General features: G+C 40.8%; 1 protein-coding gene across 14 annotated transcripts in view; it reads right to left on the bottom strand.

The window, feature by feature from the left end:
• NRXN3 (neurexin 3) overlaps positions 1 to 19,566 on the bottom strand; it is a 920,037-nt gene that overhangs the window by 876,327 nt on the left and 24,144 nt on the right. For 13 of the 14 annotated variants that reach the window (XM_039705065.1, XM_039705064.1, XM_039705053.1 and 10 more), the window contains exon 2: positions 10,199 to 10,216. The exons of the other annotated variant lie outside the window; for it this stretch is intronic. In XM_039705065.1, coding sequence (XP_039560999.1) covers positions 10,199 to 10,216 — 18 coding nt within the window. The remainder of the gene's footprint in view (positions 1 to 10,198; positions 10,217 to 19,566) is intronic. 14 annotated transcript variants of the gene reach the window in all.

The raw sequence follows: 19,566 nt of genomic DNA, 5'->3' as shown, positions 1-19,566 counted from the left end.
GGTTCAGCACATCCCTGTGGGGGTGGCTCCAGAGGCACTGCACACCACGGTAGCTAAATGGGCTATGGAAGCCAAGGTCTGCAATGACAGCCCGCAGTGAGCTGTTGTTCCTCTAGAGAGATACAGAAATAACTTCTCCTCAGCTAAAGGCTTTAAATTCAAGATTGCAGTGGTCAGTAAAAGGGAGGCCATAATCACACCATACCTGCTTCAGATGAATGCTCTGGTCTAAATGCATACACAAAGCCATCATTATTGAACATGTGGCTTCACCGTGAATTTTTAGGAGTCTATCAACACTGCTCACACTTACTAATTAGACACCAATACACCAGACATAGCAAGGACAAAAAAAACCCACCTGTAAACTATTTAAATACACCTCCACACCCTTTCTGGGAAGAACTGTTGATTCAATTTCCAAGGACAGTGGGCTACTTTATGGCTCTATAGCTAAAGCTCTTCAGTTTCATAATTGAAAGTAAATCCAGAAGGCAGCACAGTTCCCCTCACCAGAAATAGTCATTGTCAGCTCTGCAGATGAGGCTGTAGTGTTCACTTGGGCTGCTCTACTCCCTCATAATTCTTTCCAGTACAAACCTTGTTTGTTTCAATCAAACTCTACATCTAGGCCCATTTTAAAATAGGTTTACTGTACTGTATTGATACAAACACTTTCTGTTTAGATATTTCTGTATATAGATCCATGCCCAAGACATTAAGCATGAAGTGACCCATTAATCAATTTTGTGACACAAGACATCACAGAACTAGCATAACAAAAATCAAGTCCTACACACTCAAGCCATGAGGAAACCCTTGCATACTTGGTTCCCTGACCAACTTCTCTTAGCTTGATTCCTTCTCACATCTCCTACCTCTAATAGCACTTAATATGGCAGGGCCTTCGATGCACATACACACCACACACCCCATATTTTAAGTCAGTTTTTTAATAAAACAGGGCTGTGACTTTTAATTTCACGGAGGCTGAGAGGTCAAATGAATTTATTAGAATGAGAATTTTCAACATGCAGCATGCTGAGTTTGAATTTGTTTATTCCTTTCTCTTTTATGGTTTTCATTTGAGTTGGCTGAAGAAATCTAAAATCCAGATCATCCTAAGAATATGTTCACCCACAGAGAACTTCAAGCCAGATAAGGGGATTAATAATTGTACAGTCTAAGGAATGCAAATACCGTAATGTTCTTGAAGATTATTGTGGATTTAGAAAAATAATCAGAAACACAACATAGGTTTAGATTCTTTTAGGTCTTTTAGCTATAAATAAACCTAGAAGATTTGATACTGTAGGACACTTCTGGTTTAAATGACAAAATATAATTCAGTGAGAATCGCTTGCTCTGCTAGAAGAGTGGGTTGAATATTTGTCTCTATTTATGGCTACTGACCCCATCATTCTTGACAGGCAAATCTTAGGTCTGATCAAATGGACACTTCAAAGTCACCACAAAAGGCAGGAAGACAAAAGTATAATTGTTAGGACCTATAAGGCACAGAATCCCTGTAGCAATGCCAAAAAAACTGAAAAGGCTAGAAGGTGTCAGTATGACATGCAGCATAAGCTGGCTGAAGAGGGAGGGGACATGAGATCCAAAGTGGAGATGGGGATCCTGAGGCCTCGTACACTGTGGGAAGGGAAAGTCACACCTAAGAGGCCCAACATCAACAGGTGCATCTACTAGGGATGGCAGGGGTTTGTCCACTTGGACACAAAGATAAACCACCCAGAGAAGGTTCAAAGCAAGATTCTACATTAAACACCATAAATCACACCAGAAGAAGATCCATTCTCTCTCCACCAGCCACAGAGGAGCTTTAAAAATCTCAAAAGGTCAGGAGAGTCAACACCCCTTTTGTCCTTATCCCCAGGGCCAGTGCCATGTGCCCTATCTACCAGGCACATCAGCCAGATTCATCCTCACAAGCCCTTTGCCTGAGCTGAGGAGTGAGCACACCCCCATAGAAACGCAATGTTGTGGCCCCAATGTGGCCTTGATTCAAATACCTGTCAAAGAAAGTATCCCTAAGAAATATTTTGGTGCTTTCTGCTTCTTCACAGATTTGAAACACCACAGCAGCCGTGGTACTGGTAATGTATGTACCTGTTGATCTTCTAGTCCCAACTTGACAACGAAAGCAGGGAGATTAATGAAAAAATAATGCCCTCCCCCCACCCCCAATGCTATTTTTCCTTTTTCAAAATAGAAAAAAAAAAGGAGAGTGGCCTTGGAGACAGCACAAAAAAACACTATTGTATTATAAGTTGCCCATAGAGACCCTTATTTTAACAAAGAAAACACCAACAGAATTCCAGATTCATTATTAGATAAAATAATATAAATAATGAAATAAAATATCAGCTTTTCTCATCAGAAAATATTCCTGCCTTGCATTTTAAAGTAAGAGTGAAAATGAGTGTATTTATCTCCAAGAAAATGTCATTAACAACTAAAACCTTCAACCATTGAGATATAAAATCCGTGACATTTGCAACATGTGTAACAAAGGCCTCAAATCAGTCAGAGTAAAATGAACGTGGAATATGTGAACTGACATAGTTGTCTCACCTTTACATCAGTTTCAAGACATGACAAGATACTAAAACAATTTTCAAATCATAAAAGTCAAAACCACCTTGAGGTGGAAAGCGGTAACACTTGCTATTGGACTGTAAGAAACTATTATGGCATCCAACAAATCAAGGCAAGAGCTGTACAAATTGTTCAGACCTGCAAGCTAGACCAGATTTTCCAGATCAATAGGGACACCTATCACCATGCTATTTGGGCAGCAGTCATAAAGATAAGCAAATTTTTTAGCAGACACAGGATACAAACGAACTCATAAGGCCCCAAAGCCCTTTATTCACATATTCTACTATAAGAATGTTTGTGCTAATAGCCATCCCATTTAAGAAGAATCCTATAAGAAAATCTGATTGTCCACCTAAACCCAGGTGAAACATATTTTACTTTGAATCTTGGATTTTTTTCAACAAGAAACTTTTATTATAGCTTCAGCTATAGGGAAACCCAGCCAACGTAGAGCTAGGAAAAAAACTGATAAAAATCTGCATGAGCTCTAGTAGCCAAGGGGTTTCATGCTTTTTCAAAATCAATCTGGTCATCCTTATAATAATTTACTGGCTGGACATAAATGCTGGTTTCCAGATCAATATCACCATGCTATTTGGGCAACAGTCAAAGATAAGCAAATTTTTTATCAGACACAGGATACAAACGAACTCATTAGGCCCCAAAGCCCTTTATTCACACATTCTACTATTAGAATGTTTGTGCTAATAGCCATCCCATTTAAGAAGAATCCTATAAGAAAATCTGATTGTCCACCTAAACCCAGGTGAAACATATTTTACTTTGAATCTTGGATTTTTTTCAACAAGAAACTTTTATTATAGCTTCAGCTATAGGGAAACCCAGCCAACGTAGAGCTAGGAAAAAACTGATAAAAATCTGCATGAGCTCTAGTAGCCAAGGGGTTTCATGCTTTTTCTAAATCAATCTAGTCATCCTTATAATAATTTACTGGCTGGACATAAATGCTGCCCAACAAAAATGGTGTGTAGCAAGTAGGCTGGAAAAGGTTTAGGAAAACCTCAGAATAAATGGCTCATCTGCCTGTAAAGACATTTCAAGTCAAGAATATGGTGACTTTCTACTCCTGAACTTCAAACATGAATGACAGTAAGGACAAGAGCATGGCTTCAGAAGCAAACTCTCAACAGGTTTTTTAGATAAACATCTGCTTGTACTCAGTCTCTCGAGGCCCAGCTTCTTTGAACATTCAGCAGTAATGTGAAGAGAAAGCAGTCTGTTTCTTCAGAACATCAATTTATTATTAAAATAATATGTCCATTGCTGAAGGCAGAAAGACCCAAACTCTGCTCTCTGGCCATGATTTATGCCTGCCACAACTGACTTTTCCTATTAGGTCTGGGAGGGTTTTTTTTAATATTCCTTTAACCTAATACCTAATCAGCATTATTTTCTTAAAATTTAAAATTAAGCTCTCTTGATCTCAAAGAAGCATTTCAAACTACTTCTTTAAAAAAAAAAAAAATTGTAAACCATCAAAATAGTAAAATTAAGTGGCTCTAATTGTACAAAGTACCAAGGGCTAACACTGGATTCTTATGAAGCCAGAAGGACATTCTTAAAAGTAGCTTCAGAGTACAATTATATGGAAGAGCAATATAGTTAAACAGCAGTCCTCATCTTTAAGGATTTGCTAGGGGCAATTTTCAGTGTGGAGGAGAAAATATGGGAAACGTTTGAAACAGTTTGAATCCTGCTCCCTCCCACCCCATTACTACTTAGCACTTAAATTGGAAGATAAAGCTACGAAACATAAGAAGGTGAGGATAGCACAAAACACAGCTGAGAGTGACAAGCCATTGCAGCAACAAAGGAAGATAGACTCGTTCATCCAGTTAATTATAGCTTGTCCTGTGCTACTGGGCCCATGATCTGGGGGTGTGCACGTGTGCGTGGGTGTGCACGCACCACTGAATTGCTCTGTTATGGCAGACAGCCTCAGTATTTCCCTTCTAATGATGCTACCAAATGATTAGCCCAAAAGCTCTTAATGAGTGGGAAAAGACACTGCCAGGCAGCAGCAGCAACCCAGATCTCCCCTGGGGCAAGTTTGCCCAGAGAGGATCTTTTTTCAGGGTATCAGGCTGCATGACCCATTCAGACAATAGCAGGGCCAGCTGCAATGTATGTCTGAGATAGGACATCAAACCCTCCAGTCCAGGATATGCTCAAAATCCTTTATGCAAAGCTGAAGAAAGAGTCTCTGGTTTGCATGATTTCTTCCGGAAACAAAATTACATCCACTATACAGAAGAGCACTCAGATGAGTACTGGAGTCTGTTGTTTTCACCTCCTTTCCAAATATCCTAAAACTAGCAGTTCCTGAAGAAATAGGCTTTTCTCTACTCTGAGCCTCGTACCCCAGCTCCATTGGCAGTTCCCTTTTCTATTAGTGAAAAGAGTTGACAAGATCTTTGTCTTGCATGTGGTCTTCATAAAATAGGTATCTTGAGGTTCTCAAAAACCAAAAGTCCAAGGAAAATTCTGCAAGAAGCCCCAGGTACCAAAAAAGAGGACATTCCAGCAGGGCCAAACAATGGGACTCAGAAGAAGCAGCAAAACCCTTGTCTTGAGAGATGTGAAGAATGGATAAGGAAGCAAAATCATTCTGCAGCCTAGTTCAGACCTTTCACCTGCTCACCTGCTAGACAAGCCAGCTCTACCAAGAGGGTAACCTGATTTCTTGGCTGCTGGTGTGCATAGGGCTTTTTCCTTCTAAGCCAGCAAAGCAGTAGCACAGGCTGGGGAGGTCAGTTGTGTTTGCTTCAACCATGACATGCACGACTGCCAAGGGGCTGCTCTCAGGCCCCAGCAGTGAGCCCAGCCGGGAGTGCAGTTTTGTTATTGTAGCCGCAGGCCCACTTCCAATCCAATTACACACAACAGCTGTGCTAGCTCCTCTTTCCCATCCCCTTTTCTCCCTCTGCTATGTAATTCCAGGATAGGTTTTGTCACTATCAGGGGCAGTGAGTCAGGTTGAATGGCATCTCCTTTGAGTGATCAAAGGAATAAGAACATGAGCTAGAAAACGAAGAGAAAGTTGTTTACCCCAACATTTATGGAAGCAATGGTGAAAAAAAAAAAAAAAAACAAACATACTATCTCCTTTCACTCCCAGCAGAAACTGGAAGTTTTCTGTATTCTGATATTCTGTGTGGCATTCTCCTGTAAGTATTTGCATAGGAACAGCTACAAGCATGGCGGTGTTTGAAAACAAACATGCAAGTGCTCACAAAGATGACCAAATGCTCAAGAGGATGTGGGAATGCATGTGCAAGACCTGAGAGTGACTGCATTTAACCCAATCCACAAAATGTGTATCACTGCAAATCAGAGCACCTGATCAAGTAGGTGCAAAAGTTGGGAAAATAACTGGCAGACATGGAATACAATTCTTCAGCTTAGAAAAGATAACTCTGACAATATATATGATTGAGATAAAACCCCAATTTGGACAGAGCAGGTGAACAGGAAATATACTTTTCTTTATTGGTGGGAAACATAAAAAATGGGAGTCACTGAATGAAATTCTCAAGTAACAGTTGTAGAAACAACTAAAACAAAGTATGTTCCACATTTCAATGATTAAACAATGGGACTTGTTATCACAGGATACAGTGGAGTTAAAAAATACAAGTGGATTAAGAAAAACAAAGACTGGATATATCCAGAAAAAAATATGCCCATCAATGACTGTAGAACACAATCTGGATGCAACCCCAGGTCAGAAAGCCCTTCAAATAGTATTTACCAGGAAACACCAATGTATTGAGACAAAAGGTATTCTATCATAGTTTCTTAAACTTCCTCCAAAGCATCTACTTTCATAAAAAGACACTTCCAGGATAGAGGAATTCTTGCTGTCACCCCAGTGATTACTACTGCCATATTTTTGTAAATGGCTTTACATGCAACTAAAAGCATTCACATTCCAGTGTAAGAAAATCACATTAGGGGACATTACCTGTGCAAAGGGCATGCAAGAATCAAAATAATGGTGACACCTATGAAGAACCTAAGCTCGTACATACTGGCTTCAAACTCCTAATGAGCGGCACTGACAATATGGCATAGATGGATTCTGACTCTGACCTAGCACCTTGTGCAAACAGGAAACTTCAGATGGGCTGAAACCCATCATTTTCATGGCCCAAAACCAGAGTTCTTCTTTAAGGAAGCAGAAGCCAGCATACAGGTACTGCTTAAATGACCCAATGACATGGAGTAAGGGACATCAACTATAACAGCAGACCAGAGATGAGAAAGGAAAAGAAGAATTTAAAGATGGCATTTGAAAGACTAAAGGCCTGGATCAAAAATGTGCTAATATGTTTATACTTTCAATGATCTCTGCATCTTTATGAAGGATTTGTTCAGGTAAACAAAGACTGATTTTTCCTCTGGGAACTACCTAGTAATGTCTGCTTGGTTTTGTCCATTCAGTTATAGGCAAACACTAGTCAGCAGTGAAATCATGACAGCCAAATGTCCAGAACTTAATCTCTTGGCCTCCTCCCTATAAACATTCAAAAATCTCTCCTACAATAGGAATAAGCATGGTAGGAATAGGAAAAGCACTATTTAAACTGACACCCCCTCCCCAGGTATCAGTAACAGCCTCCATAATATCAAGGAACTATATTCAATTTTTTCTCCAGCATATATTCTTCCACTAAAAAAAAAAAAAAGTGAGACAGGAGCATATCACTTTCTCTTTGATCTATTGGTTTTTTCCAACTACTTCAGAATCTATACCACTGGTAAAGAATAGAAGGTGCAAAGAAAGAAACAGATACTGTACAGAAGTGACAGAGGTCATTCTGGTCTGTGCTGCATGCCACCTCCCAGACAGGCAGTTAACCTCTGCACTAAGGCTCTTAAACTCCATAATATTCAGCCTCAGCAGCCAAACCAGGTTGTGAATGTGAGGTGAGGCTGTAGCTATAACCCCAAAGAGAAAACTTAAGTACTGAAAGAAGCTACTTCTCCTCTACATGACACAGCGAATCCATGACCCAGCCAAGTGCAGACAGCAACAACCCCAACTCCAGGGCACTGTTCAAAATATGGTATTGTTGTTTTATAACTGAGGCATTCTATTTGCAGGAAAGGTGGGCTGACATCTGACAAACTTCTTTTACATGTGACACGAGCCAGATGGGATCAAGCTGGCTCTTGAAAAGAGTATGGCAATGAGCCCCTGTTGCTGGAGTGTCCTTCACAAGCAGAGACCTTACAGCCAGGAAAGGCTTATACTACACATTTCTGTTTACTTTAAAAATAAATAACCTTTTTGCACCTTGGAGTAACTGAACCTGCAGAACCCTGTAGTGCCCACTGCTGCCAGCTCCAGCCTATTCACAGCTACCTCCTCTTAGTGCGGAATTAGTTTGAACCAGTCTATTCAACAATAATGAATACTTATTTAATCAATGGGCTCTTTACAACCCTTTTGCTGCCTATGGGTAGTTACCACAAGCATATAAAATCTCTAATTTGTCTTTCAAACAGTAGATGGTTAAAGTAACCATTTTGACAGGGGCCTGAGGCTCTGTCCTTGCAATATAGACAGCTGGATGACCAAGTAGGTAGAAAGTGTCTGCATAGCTCAGCAGAGCAGAAGTGTAGACCCAAACCCCTGTGGAGGTCCATGGCACTGCACAATCCCACAGCAGTGCCAGTGCACCCACAAGGGTGAGATGAGCAGAGGGATTAGACTGCCCAGGAACAAACAGTGACAGAGCCTTGTAATGAGGTGTGGGTAACTGTCAGACTGAAAATATACAGATGATTGAGAAAACATTCATATGTCACAAGAAATCCACAGGTGAGTAAAAACCCACATGAGAAAACATATAGCAGTCCTGAAAACAAGAACATGTGTATGAGCAACGGGAAGAATAAAAAAGTGCACACCTAAGCATATAAACCCTGAGACTACAGGGCAATAGGGCAGGAGAGCACAGTCAGAGAGCACAAGGATGGACTGCTCCATGGTGCCCATACTAACAGCAGGAGAGTCCTGTACTGAGTGTGCCACCTCTGCTTGGGCTCCTACCAGTGATGCTATCAGCTCCTGTGCACCAGGAGATGTCCCTGATATTATTTGAGGCAATACTCATTCCTGGCATAATATCATGTGTCCTACTGGTAAAGCATAGCAAGGCCATGCTTCCCCAATTCACTCATCCTCCTCTGCCACACACATCAACATCTTCAGGATGCTGTGGAGAGATTTGTAATTCGAAGCCTTTGGTGCATGTCCTGTCAGACCCTGCCAAGACAAGAGGAAACAAGAGTTCCTGGACACCTCAGACTGGGGCAGAGCTGGTACAGTTTCAGCCTCGTAGATAACTGAAAATATTGCAGCTTAAAGTTAACAGAGCCTTTCTTCCCAAAGTGTGCCAGGTGACATTTGCCATTCGGCCACTTCCATTCCCACTGCTGTCAGTTGAGATGCACACAGAATGCAAAAGTTCTCAGCAGAACAAAAAGGCAGCTGATGAGAGAAGCTGAAAGGCTAAATATGCCAAGAAAATATCCAAGTGATAGGCCCTCCCTGTACCACTCTGAAGTGATGCACAAGATCTGATTATCCAAGTGTAGAAAAGATGAAAACTGAACAGAGAACATAATCCAGATAACTCATTCCAGGCTATGTTTAGCAAAAGTTATGCAGGAAGCTGAGAAGGAAAAGAGCTTTCACTTGCCCATTATCCCATTCCAGCCAGGGCAATGTAGGGTGCTTTCTTGGGCTCTCATTTCCATTTCACATAATGATAAAGCAGGTAGAACTGCCTAAGTGTGAATTAAAAAATTGTTTCTAAAGTTTCTTTGGCAACAAAATGTGGACTAGAGTAAAGTAGCCTAGCCCATCTAACACTTGTAGCTGAAGTTGGGGGACCCTGATCCTATCAACAACGAGCAGCAATCTGAGGAAGGAGGTTTGGAGTTCTCTGTGGTAACATACGCTGTTGTGGAAGAACTGCACATATAAACAAGCATGTGAAACACATTCATTTTTCCTTTTAAATCATTTGTGCCCTAGTGAGAATAAAATTTTCATACCTAAATAAGATCTCACATTCAGATTCAGCCAGAAATATACTCACTGGTTTATAAAAATGTAAAATAAAACAACAACAAAAAACCCTTTAGTTAGTAGAACTGAAATTCAACATGTTATCAGTGGGAGTAGCAAATGGAGTAGACTGCAGTAGGAGAAAGAAAATTACTAAATTTTTACGCCAGACTACACACAGATGTATCAGAAATAAATAGTATATAATACAGCTCTCAATGCCAGGTTCAACTAACAATACAAGCAACCATTCTCAATGTAATTTTCATTAAGAAAGCATCCCTTTAACTGACCAACACAATGTAGTCTCTGAAGAGGGAAGTTTGTGACCTTTGCTATGATGTAGGCCTTCTTTCAGCAAAGTCTGTGCAATCCAGACCTCATGACATCCAGCAGGAAGCAGGATGAGACCTGCCTTGGTAACTTACCACCACTCCTTGAGGAACAGCCTTTCAGCTCAGCAAAAGTAACACTTACCTGGAATATGATTGACATCTGTCGAGGTGTGTTCATGGCAAGCAGAAAGCAGAAAAGAAAGAGAAAGAAAGAGAAGAGAAAAAAAAGCCATTAGAGATGCACACAGCAACTCAGCATCCTTGCATGGAAATCAATTTCATGCAAAACCAGAAGTAATTAGGTTTGTTTGAAGGCCACCCATCTGCATCCAAGCACGCCGCCATGCAAGGGAGAAGGCACTGGCTCCCTCTCCACTGTGCATGTAAGAGTGAATCCACCATCATATCTGTCCGGAGAGAGAGTTCCTGGAATCAGATAGAACCAAGCCACATCAGTTCCTGTAAGAATATTTGTTAAAATATTCTATGTTTTTCACACACACAAATGCAAAAGAGAGAAACAAAAACCAACCTGCCTGCAGAAGGCTTCTATAGCACATAAATTCAAGCAAGTTTCCAGAAAAATAGAAAAGAACCTGCTCCCCTTTTATAAGGGGCCTTGTGAATTTATGACCAGGTGTAAGACATACAACATAGTTCCAAAGTCTAGAAGAGAACCCATTCAGTTTCATACTTTCTGTCCACCATCTCCCAAAAACATCCTTCATTGCAGACAGTAGTAGAGGCGGGGGAGAAGGAGATGTGCTAGAGCTCTGCACATATTGTCCTTCTCAAGATGCTAAATTCAGAAAGTGTCATTTGACCACTTTTTCTCTCTCTAGTATAAAACCACTTTTCAGAATCAATCACATAAATTTGAAAATAAGTCCTTTAAAAAGGGAGGAGCAAGACTATGTAATTCATAGTATTGATAACTTGATAAGAGAAGGCATATGTTTAAATGTACTGTCTGTTTTGGGCAGAGCCCACCAATCCCAAAGGAAGTACTTTAACCAAATGCCTCTCATAACTTTTTTTGGCATCCCAAGTTTAGTCTCTCTCTAAATAAGCTACACTTATCATAATACCAATAGGGAAAATCCCATGAGATCTCATAGGATTAGATCAATATTTTCCTTACAAGGAAGCCCTCAAAATAAAAACTCACTTGTGGAATCAGAGAGGCCAGGTCTATAGACAGCATTCTCCCCTGGAAGCTTGTCCAGGAGTTGAGCTGGTGGAGTTATCACCTTTTCCAGTAAGGCTTCAAAGAAATACAGTAATGATTTGGACTACAGATCCCAGACTACTTCTGCCACAAATCCAGGAGCATGACATACTGAGTGCACTGGCTTTACAGTAAGGTCTAAGGCTATCTTCTCCTTCTCCCATTGTGCCCTCCAATTTCCATCAGTAGTCCACCTTCTTGTCCAAACCCACTTTGTCCCTGTGAAACTGGTGCCACTTGTTCTCCTGAGACACTTGCAATTCAGTGGTGAGTGATTCCCATGCATGCTGCTTTTTGCTTTGCACTTTTTAGTGGCTCAAAAACCATTGAGGAAAAGTCTCTGTGGAACATTATACATATATCAAGCTGTCCTTTCCTAAGAAGGTAACAACCCAAATAAAACAATGCACAGAGAGGGGAGGGGCTGTTGCATCAATTCATTTAAATTCCATAGCTTTTACTAAACATATGGCAGATCTGATGTAGATTATTTTCTGCCTTGCCTCTTTTAGCCCATAATTGCACCTAAGAACCAGTGTCTAGGCAGGCCTAGAAGGACACTAAGCACTGAAAGTTTACCTGAAAGTAATTACTTTGAGGTAGGAAAAGTAAACAAGAGTCAGGTAGCAATGCATGCACTGAGGATGGAAAGAAAAAGAAGGTGATAGCAGGGGCAGAAGGAAGGAGGAGACCCTTAAACACCTCTCCAGGATGTGAACATGATGACAAAGAATTTACAAATCCACTGCTAGGAGCAGTCTTCCACTGCTTGGGAAGAATCAGAGATAGTTAGAGATGATCACATATCTCAGAAGAGGTAGAAGTGATTACCATAAGGTACTGCAAATGTTTCTTATAATCCAGCATCCACTGGAAATTCTATTCTAAGCAGGTAAAAAGTTCTCAACCCATGTTTTCCTCTCAGCCTCCCACCACACCTGACAATGGAGCAGGCACTGCTGCAGTCCAGGCTACCAATGGGGCCTGGAACAGCAGGCAGCCTCACCAGGGTGTCTGTGCTCCAGCAGGAAATCTGTGGGGTGGCTGGGAAATAAAAACTATCAGCAGATAGAAAGGGCAAAGGAAAGATCTAGCCAAAGGTTACCAAGGGATAAACACACTAAGCAAGTAAGAGTAGAGGCAGTGAGCTGTAACTGATACATTGCTTGGAATAATATTTACTTAACTGCCCAAGAATTAAACAGGTCATGAAGGCGTTAAAAAGGGAAATTATAAAGTGCTAAAAGCTAGCGTAAGAATCCCTGAAATTTAGTTTCTCAATGGCAAGTAACAGCAAGGGGATTTCTTTTTACCTGCCTTTTTTTTTGTGCCAACATACCTAAGACCAGGCATGCCCCATCCTGACTGATTTAACTCTTAAGTTTTTTTGCTGTATCTTTTTTTGCAAAGTTTCCATCCAAAATGATTTCTGTATACACTAGTTGCACTACTAAAGTCACTGTTTGCATCTCTGTGACACTTCCACAGTACTTACCTACATGGCAGCCCTGGTCATTAGTGTTACTTCCCATACTAAATGCAGAAGGAGTTTCTTGTATTGCAGACACCCCCCCATGTGGTATCTGCTGGCAAATGCTGATTTCAAAATGGTGAAACTACTTGCTTTTTAGTTTAAAAAAGACAAGAGAAAGCACTGCTTTCTTTGCAAAGAGAAAAAAAATCACTCATAGCCAGTCAGTTGCCACAAAAGACCCTGCAATAAATACCACTGTGGCATACAAGTGAAACTGCCATGCAAGTCACAGAACCACAAAGCACAGAATAATGTGGGATAGAAGTGACCCACAGGGATCATCAGGTCCAACTTCTGGCCCTGCACAGCACCATGCCCAAGAGCCACACCATGTGCCTGAGACCTTTGTCCAAATTCTCCTTGAAGTCTGTCAGGCTTGTTGTTGTGACCACTTCCCTGAGGAGCCTGTTCCAGTGCCCAATCACCACATGGGTGAAAAAAACAGGTTTTTTACTATTAAATATAAGTCCCCATGCGAAACACCATCACACTTTTGCAGTGTGCAATGTTATTCCACTTTGGTTCACAATTAAAACTGTAGTTGCACATATTGACAAAAGGGACCCACCATACCTTATGGCTGGTGGCTCTACAATTAGGAGACATCTAATGCCTCAAGAAAGGTAAATGACAGAGATGGCATATAGTTAGTGTGACCAGAATTGGGGACCTGAGATGACTCTCCTTCAGACCCTGTCATCTGAGATGTTTTCAAATTCTCTATGTTTTTCTGTTTTGTTTACAATAGGACTGTTTAAAACATGCCCCCACTCTCTTTCTCTTCCAGTAGCACTACCTTCCTCACCTACACAGACCTCCTCCCTGCCACAGGGACTGAGGAGGTAGAGCATACCAATTAAAAAGGGAGCATGCAGAACCCATGGCCAACAAAAAAAAAATCAGTGACCATGGGACTTACTGCCACATAGATGGAGGTTTCTCCACTTCCTCCAACTCAGAGCAGTTCAAACACAGAAAAGTCTGCCTCTTAACGTAAGACAAGGCAGACCTTGCTTGATCCTATACACCAGAGTCCATTTATTGCTCCTTTGTAAAGGGCTGAGCTGCAAGCCAGCAGTGTTTGCTTTTGTTCTTTGATGATAATAGCTGTGTTGAAAGAGGGATCAGCAGGGCTGCTGCCTTTGTCTGGTGCAGCCCCAGCCATCTATCTGGGTGGGAAGGAAGGAGGAGGATGAAGGGGAGCAGGGGGAACAAAGCAAATGTTATTACAGCTCAGATCATTTCCATGCCTGTACAGGAAACATCTGAGGTATTTTTCACTCTAACATTTTTAACACAAAGTTTAGCAAAAAAGGGAAGGTATCATGACAGCACACTTGTCTCTCCAGCTGGAAGACAAGGCCAATGAAAGCACAAGCCCTACCAATACTCATCACCCTGACTTGAAGAGACCTACTTTCATTTCCATCTCTGCAATCCATTCAGTCTTGTCCCCTGCTTTGATGTGCTGTGGACACCTGTCTTCTGGCACCTAAACTCTAAGCAACTGACTGAATTCACAAGTCACAAACAAGCTGGCAGGAAGAAGCATCCTAGGTTAAGGGGAAATAAGCACCTCGAAGTGAATGGCACTAAAGTTCTCTTATTACTCTCACTCTGAAGAGCAGTGTACAGAGAGGACTGGGGAGGAGGCAGAAGCTGGAGAGGGAAGCAAAGCAAAAGCCATAGAACTTAGAGGTATTTTTTGTCATAGGAGACCCACTCCCAAATGAGAGGAAATCCAGCTTTTAGACACAAAAATTACCATACTATGAAGATTATTCAGATATTGACAGCTAAAACAGCTTTTCTAAAGTAGACTTGGCTCTCATCATTCTGCAAATACAGAAATGGATATGGGTAGAATCTCACTGACAGAAGCATGACTGGTTGGAAACTCGGGAACTTAATTTGACATATTACGTGTGTATATATATATATGCACTTATATATATATATATAAAGCATAAACCATTCAGACCATAGATTGATGCATTTATGGTCAAAAAAAAAGATTCAAAAAGATACATGACGAGCCAGCCTGAGCTCCTGAAGTGTGGTAGTAAGAGATGTTGGTGACTCAGAACTGGGTGATTACTGCCTAAGTAAGTTCTGATGGAATATTTTTAACAATATGAAAAGCTGCATTTTGATTCAGCTGGAAACACCTCAAACTGGGAGAAGCAAATTCCTTACTAATTTGATACTTCATCAAACAAAGTGTTAATTTCACATGCTGATTTGGCAAGTGGTCTCATTCTATCCTAATCTGGTCTGTTAAGGCACAGATAAACACAAGGTCCTACTTCACCTCCTACAGACTCTTCTTCTTTCTTTTCAGTACACAGTGGTTCAAAACCATCAGGGAGGGTTACAGCAACTCAAAAACAACTAGCATCTCCATTGTATAAACACCTTATAACAACAATTTGCTTGGGTAAAGATGGGCTCAGCAATGAGGTCAGCTTCAATCATTAGCACATCCCTGGATACAGTGCTTACGCTGGACACAGACATTTTGAAGACTGGTTGTATTTATGGTTAACCAAAGTTAAAATCTTGGCTCCACTAAATCCATAAAGGACTTGAAAATTACTTTAAGAGTGTCATGATTTTCATCCTTTATGTTTACTTAACATCTCTTGTTTTACACTGGTAGTAGGATGCATCCCTGCTGTCCTTCCAATGATTCCAAGGGGATTAATTTGCTAAATATTTAAGTTGCTAAATGTTTAGGATACTGAAACAAATCCAAGACCACTCCAGCCTATGATGTCTGTCACTGAGCAACACACTGGGATCATGAAGAACTTCACAGTACTAGCAGGTGTAGGCCTTATTGTCTCACTCCAGAAGAATAGGACCCTGTAATTTGTGTTAATGGAGTGTTGAACACTTCTGATTTTATTCAGTAGAGATAAGTGGTGACACATACACAAACAAGTTCATTACAATCAATTACATTTCTCTGTGTTCTTTGTCCTATGGGATCTCTCAGGCTGCCAGCCTCTTGGGAATAGTATTCACTTGATACATTGCATAGAATTGCATACATTTGTGGTACTGTGCCTTTGCACTGCTAATACTTGGGATCCCAAAGCACTTATTAGCTGTGACTATAGGACTCATTCATCCAGTACTGAAAAGCAGCCAGCTCTGAAGTGAAAGAGACAGATGTTTAACAGCTTATAGAAACACCATACAGCAGTTTAGCATGTCAGAATTAGAACAACAAGAATTACTTAAAGAGGCAGAATGAAACTTCACTGATTCTACTAAAAGTGCTGTGTGATTTTAAAACACTCATGATTTAAATGAGGTGAAGGGATTTGATTTCAAAACTTATCTGGTTTCAAATCTTATCTGAATTACAGTGATTTGAGGCTGCCAATCCTTCTCTACATACTGTGCACATTAATGTTGTAGGCAGCCTACCCTCTGTTTGGGGTCAAATGTGAGGCCAACTGACCTATGTCCAAGTGCCTCACCTTGTAAGCGTAGGAAATTTGAGTGGCGCCTTTATCTACTAAACAAAATGAAAATAGCTGTTGTATGCACATAGTTCCTGTTTGCTTTCCAAAACTGATTTTGTCGGATTTTTTCCTTTCCTTGTTCATTCCCTACTGGAAATTCTAGTTCTACATTTATTGTATTATATGATTTTTTTATTAATTGTCTTACTAGTTTTTGATATCAGTGGGTGGCATAGCTCACCAATCCAACTTCACTGAAGGACTGGGAAATGGCATAGGAAGCCTTGACTTAAGGGGCCAAGCTTTTTCCTCTCAGGGAACCAAAATACTCAGAGTGTGTGCTCAAGCTAGCTGGGGAGACATTTGCAAACCACTATGGTTTTGCTACTGTTATGTGGCCATATAAAAAAGGGCTTTCATATCAACATGGTATGGATTAAATATGCTTGCTGCTTTCAGAAACCAATGCACAGAGTTACTAGCTCCAGTAAGAAAAAAAAAATATTGAAAAACAAATTCCTAATCCCTCTAATTAACTCTGTATCATTACTATTCTTAGAAAAAGTTGTTTGCTGATTTCACAGCTTTCAGTGAAAGTACCATCCTCTCCCACACATCCTAACAAATATGCTCACATACATTCCTAAGGGCCTGGGTTACATTGCTGGGCAAAAGTCAATAGGAGACCACTGCTAGCAAAAATCCAACTGGAATTTAATTACTCCATGCCCTCCAAGCAATCTGTTGATCTTTACTTAAGCTGCCTAGATACAGTGCCCAAGCACTCCAGGAGGAAACTTCTCTATGTTTCATCCTAGGTGTCTGGGCACTGGACAAAATAGAGGATTTACTCCCTGCTATTTTGCACAACACCCTCATGCACCTACATTCAGCCAGTTATGTTCCCAGTCTTGTGGGAAATAAAAATACTATCAACTTCTGAAGGGCAGATGCAAGCAGAAAATAAGTGTCCTTCATATTCACCATAGAGAGAACAAGAAGGAACTTATGATCATGAAAGAGAAGTTTTGGCTTAATGTCAGAAAAATTTGGTAGGAACATGGTAGTGAGGTTCTGGACTACTTTGGCCACTGAGATCTTGCCAAAAGCATTGAAGACTATTCAGAAAAGACTAGACAAGTGTTTCTCATTAATTTTTCAGATTCACCTGATTTTGTCTTGGAAAGACTTGTTGATCCTTGTGACCTTTTCCAATCCACTTTGTATGATTTTATTACTCTAACTCAAAAGACATTCTACCCAGACAATCCCATCAGTAACATCTGCCAGGCATCATAAGCCAGCAACTTCATTAATGGAGCAGGGCAGACACCAAAGTCAAGCCTCTGATAGCAGCAATGCACAGATACTCAGGGAAGAGTTAAAGGAACCAACAAAAATCACAAAACCATTATCAACAACTTCCAGCAGTGAGACTGGTGGAGGTTGCATCATGATCAGAATGCTGTTTGATCCTTGATGGACTTCTCTCTTCTTGAATTTGTCACATCTATTCTGAAATGTGTGAAGCTGGTTTTCTTTGTTCATTTAAAACCTGCAACTGGGCATCCCCAAACTGTTGCTTTATAAAATGCATGAATAAGCATTTTCTATTCAGCATCACCACAGCTTTCCTGATTATGTCTACTTCACCTCGTCTTTAACCACTTCTTTTCTAAACTGAAAAGTGCTGGCCCATCAACATCCTCTGCAGATGGCAGCTGTGTTTACCTGTAGTGAAAAGGCACCAATGTCATCTACATCATGACCAGTTTTGATGTTTATTCTGAAGTTAGTTGTACCAGGCCATTTGTATAACTCATATTTTAGCACAGGTCTAAACCCATCAAAAGTTCTTCCCTCTCCTAAGTACCAATCTGACCAAAACTCCAACAAGAGCAAAGTTATTATTCTTATCAGAAACATGGACTGACAAGTTTATGAGTAAGAAATGTGTGGACAAAGCAGACTAAGATCACCCTACTGCTCCAGCAGTCCCTGTACCTCACCAGAGGCTAGTGCAGATCCAGGCCCCTTCTTCTCTTTCTGTGTAGCAGTATCAGGCCTTCAGTCCTATAAAGAGCATTTATCTGCCTTAGAATTCACTCAAAATGCTTGGGCCAAGAACAAGCTATAGCCCCTATATGCAGGGAACAAAGTATGTTACAGAGTAACATGGACATTCTTGATGGCATGTGCCCAAGTTAGGCACACACACCACACTGTCTCCTCCACAAACACTACCATTTGTCATTCAATGTTCCATGCAAACAGCAAGAGTCACCATATGGTTCATTGTGCTACATGTTGGAAATCACAATTTTCCAAGTGGTCACTCACAAGGAAAAAAAAAAGGGACTAAGTTACTTTCCAGCCTTTAGCTACAATATTTGGGACCACAATTGTAAGGCATTCATATATTAGGAACAGTGGCATGGTCAGGGCCAGGTTCCTAATGGCAGTTCCTCCCTCAGGTAAAGGGAGGAAGATGATTTCTCTTCCCAGCTTGGATGAAACAAGAACCTATGGCCTTCTAAAAGCAGGCAGGCACACTTCTATGTCACACTTCTATATCATTACCTAGGCATCTCTGTATCTGCTCCACTCTTCCATGTCTGTGTCCAGCACATACTTATGGCTGGAAACTCCTATCCTCATTCAGATTTTGTTCATGGTGAAAAGTCTCGCACTCTTTGAAAAGCCTTTCAAAAACTATTTGCAACGTTCCCATGGGCAGTTGCTTCCTCATGTTTTAATTACAATTGAAACTATCTTCCCATTACAAGCCAAATTTTCTCTTGACTTTAATAAGTAAATCAATTAATGTGGTATTTCAGGGGCTGCATCATGTCATAGCAATACTTATTCTTGTAAGCTGGAGGTGACACACAGGAGATCTTAGGGATACAGGAGTCAGTTTCTCTCCAATGGTGGTCTTGTTTCAATCGATCAGGAAAGGATGGCAACTGGATGACTGCCCCTAAATGAAATAACCTCCCTGTCAGGAATGCCTTCCCTGGATTCACCAACATCGCTACTTCTCTGAGCTCTCAGCTCCAGCAAAGGCAATACTGCTAGAAGGTTATCAGGACATAAAGATAACCAAGAGCTTGATGATGCCGATGCACAACAGTGGACTTTCCTAAGATACTACCATGAAAATCAACTTATTTTTGAGTAGTCTTGTAAACTTACATGAAACATTGAACTAGCCATACGACCCAAGAAGCTGAAACTAGTTTCATCACTGGCAGTCTGCAATCTGCTCAAAGCAC

This window comes from Passer montanus, unplaced genomic scaffold (genome assembly GCF_014805655.1).
Source record: "Passer montanus isolate IOZ18808 unplaced genomic scaffold, ASM1480565v1 scaffold18, whole genome shotgun sequence".
Classification (NCBI taxonomy): Eukaryota; Metazoa; Chordata; class Aves; order Passeriformes; family Passeridae; genus Passer; species Passer montanus.
This window is presented reverse-complemented; position numbering and strand designations above follow the sequence as displayed.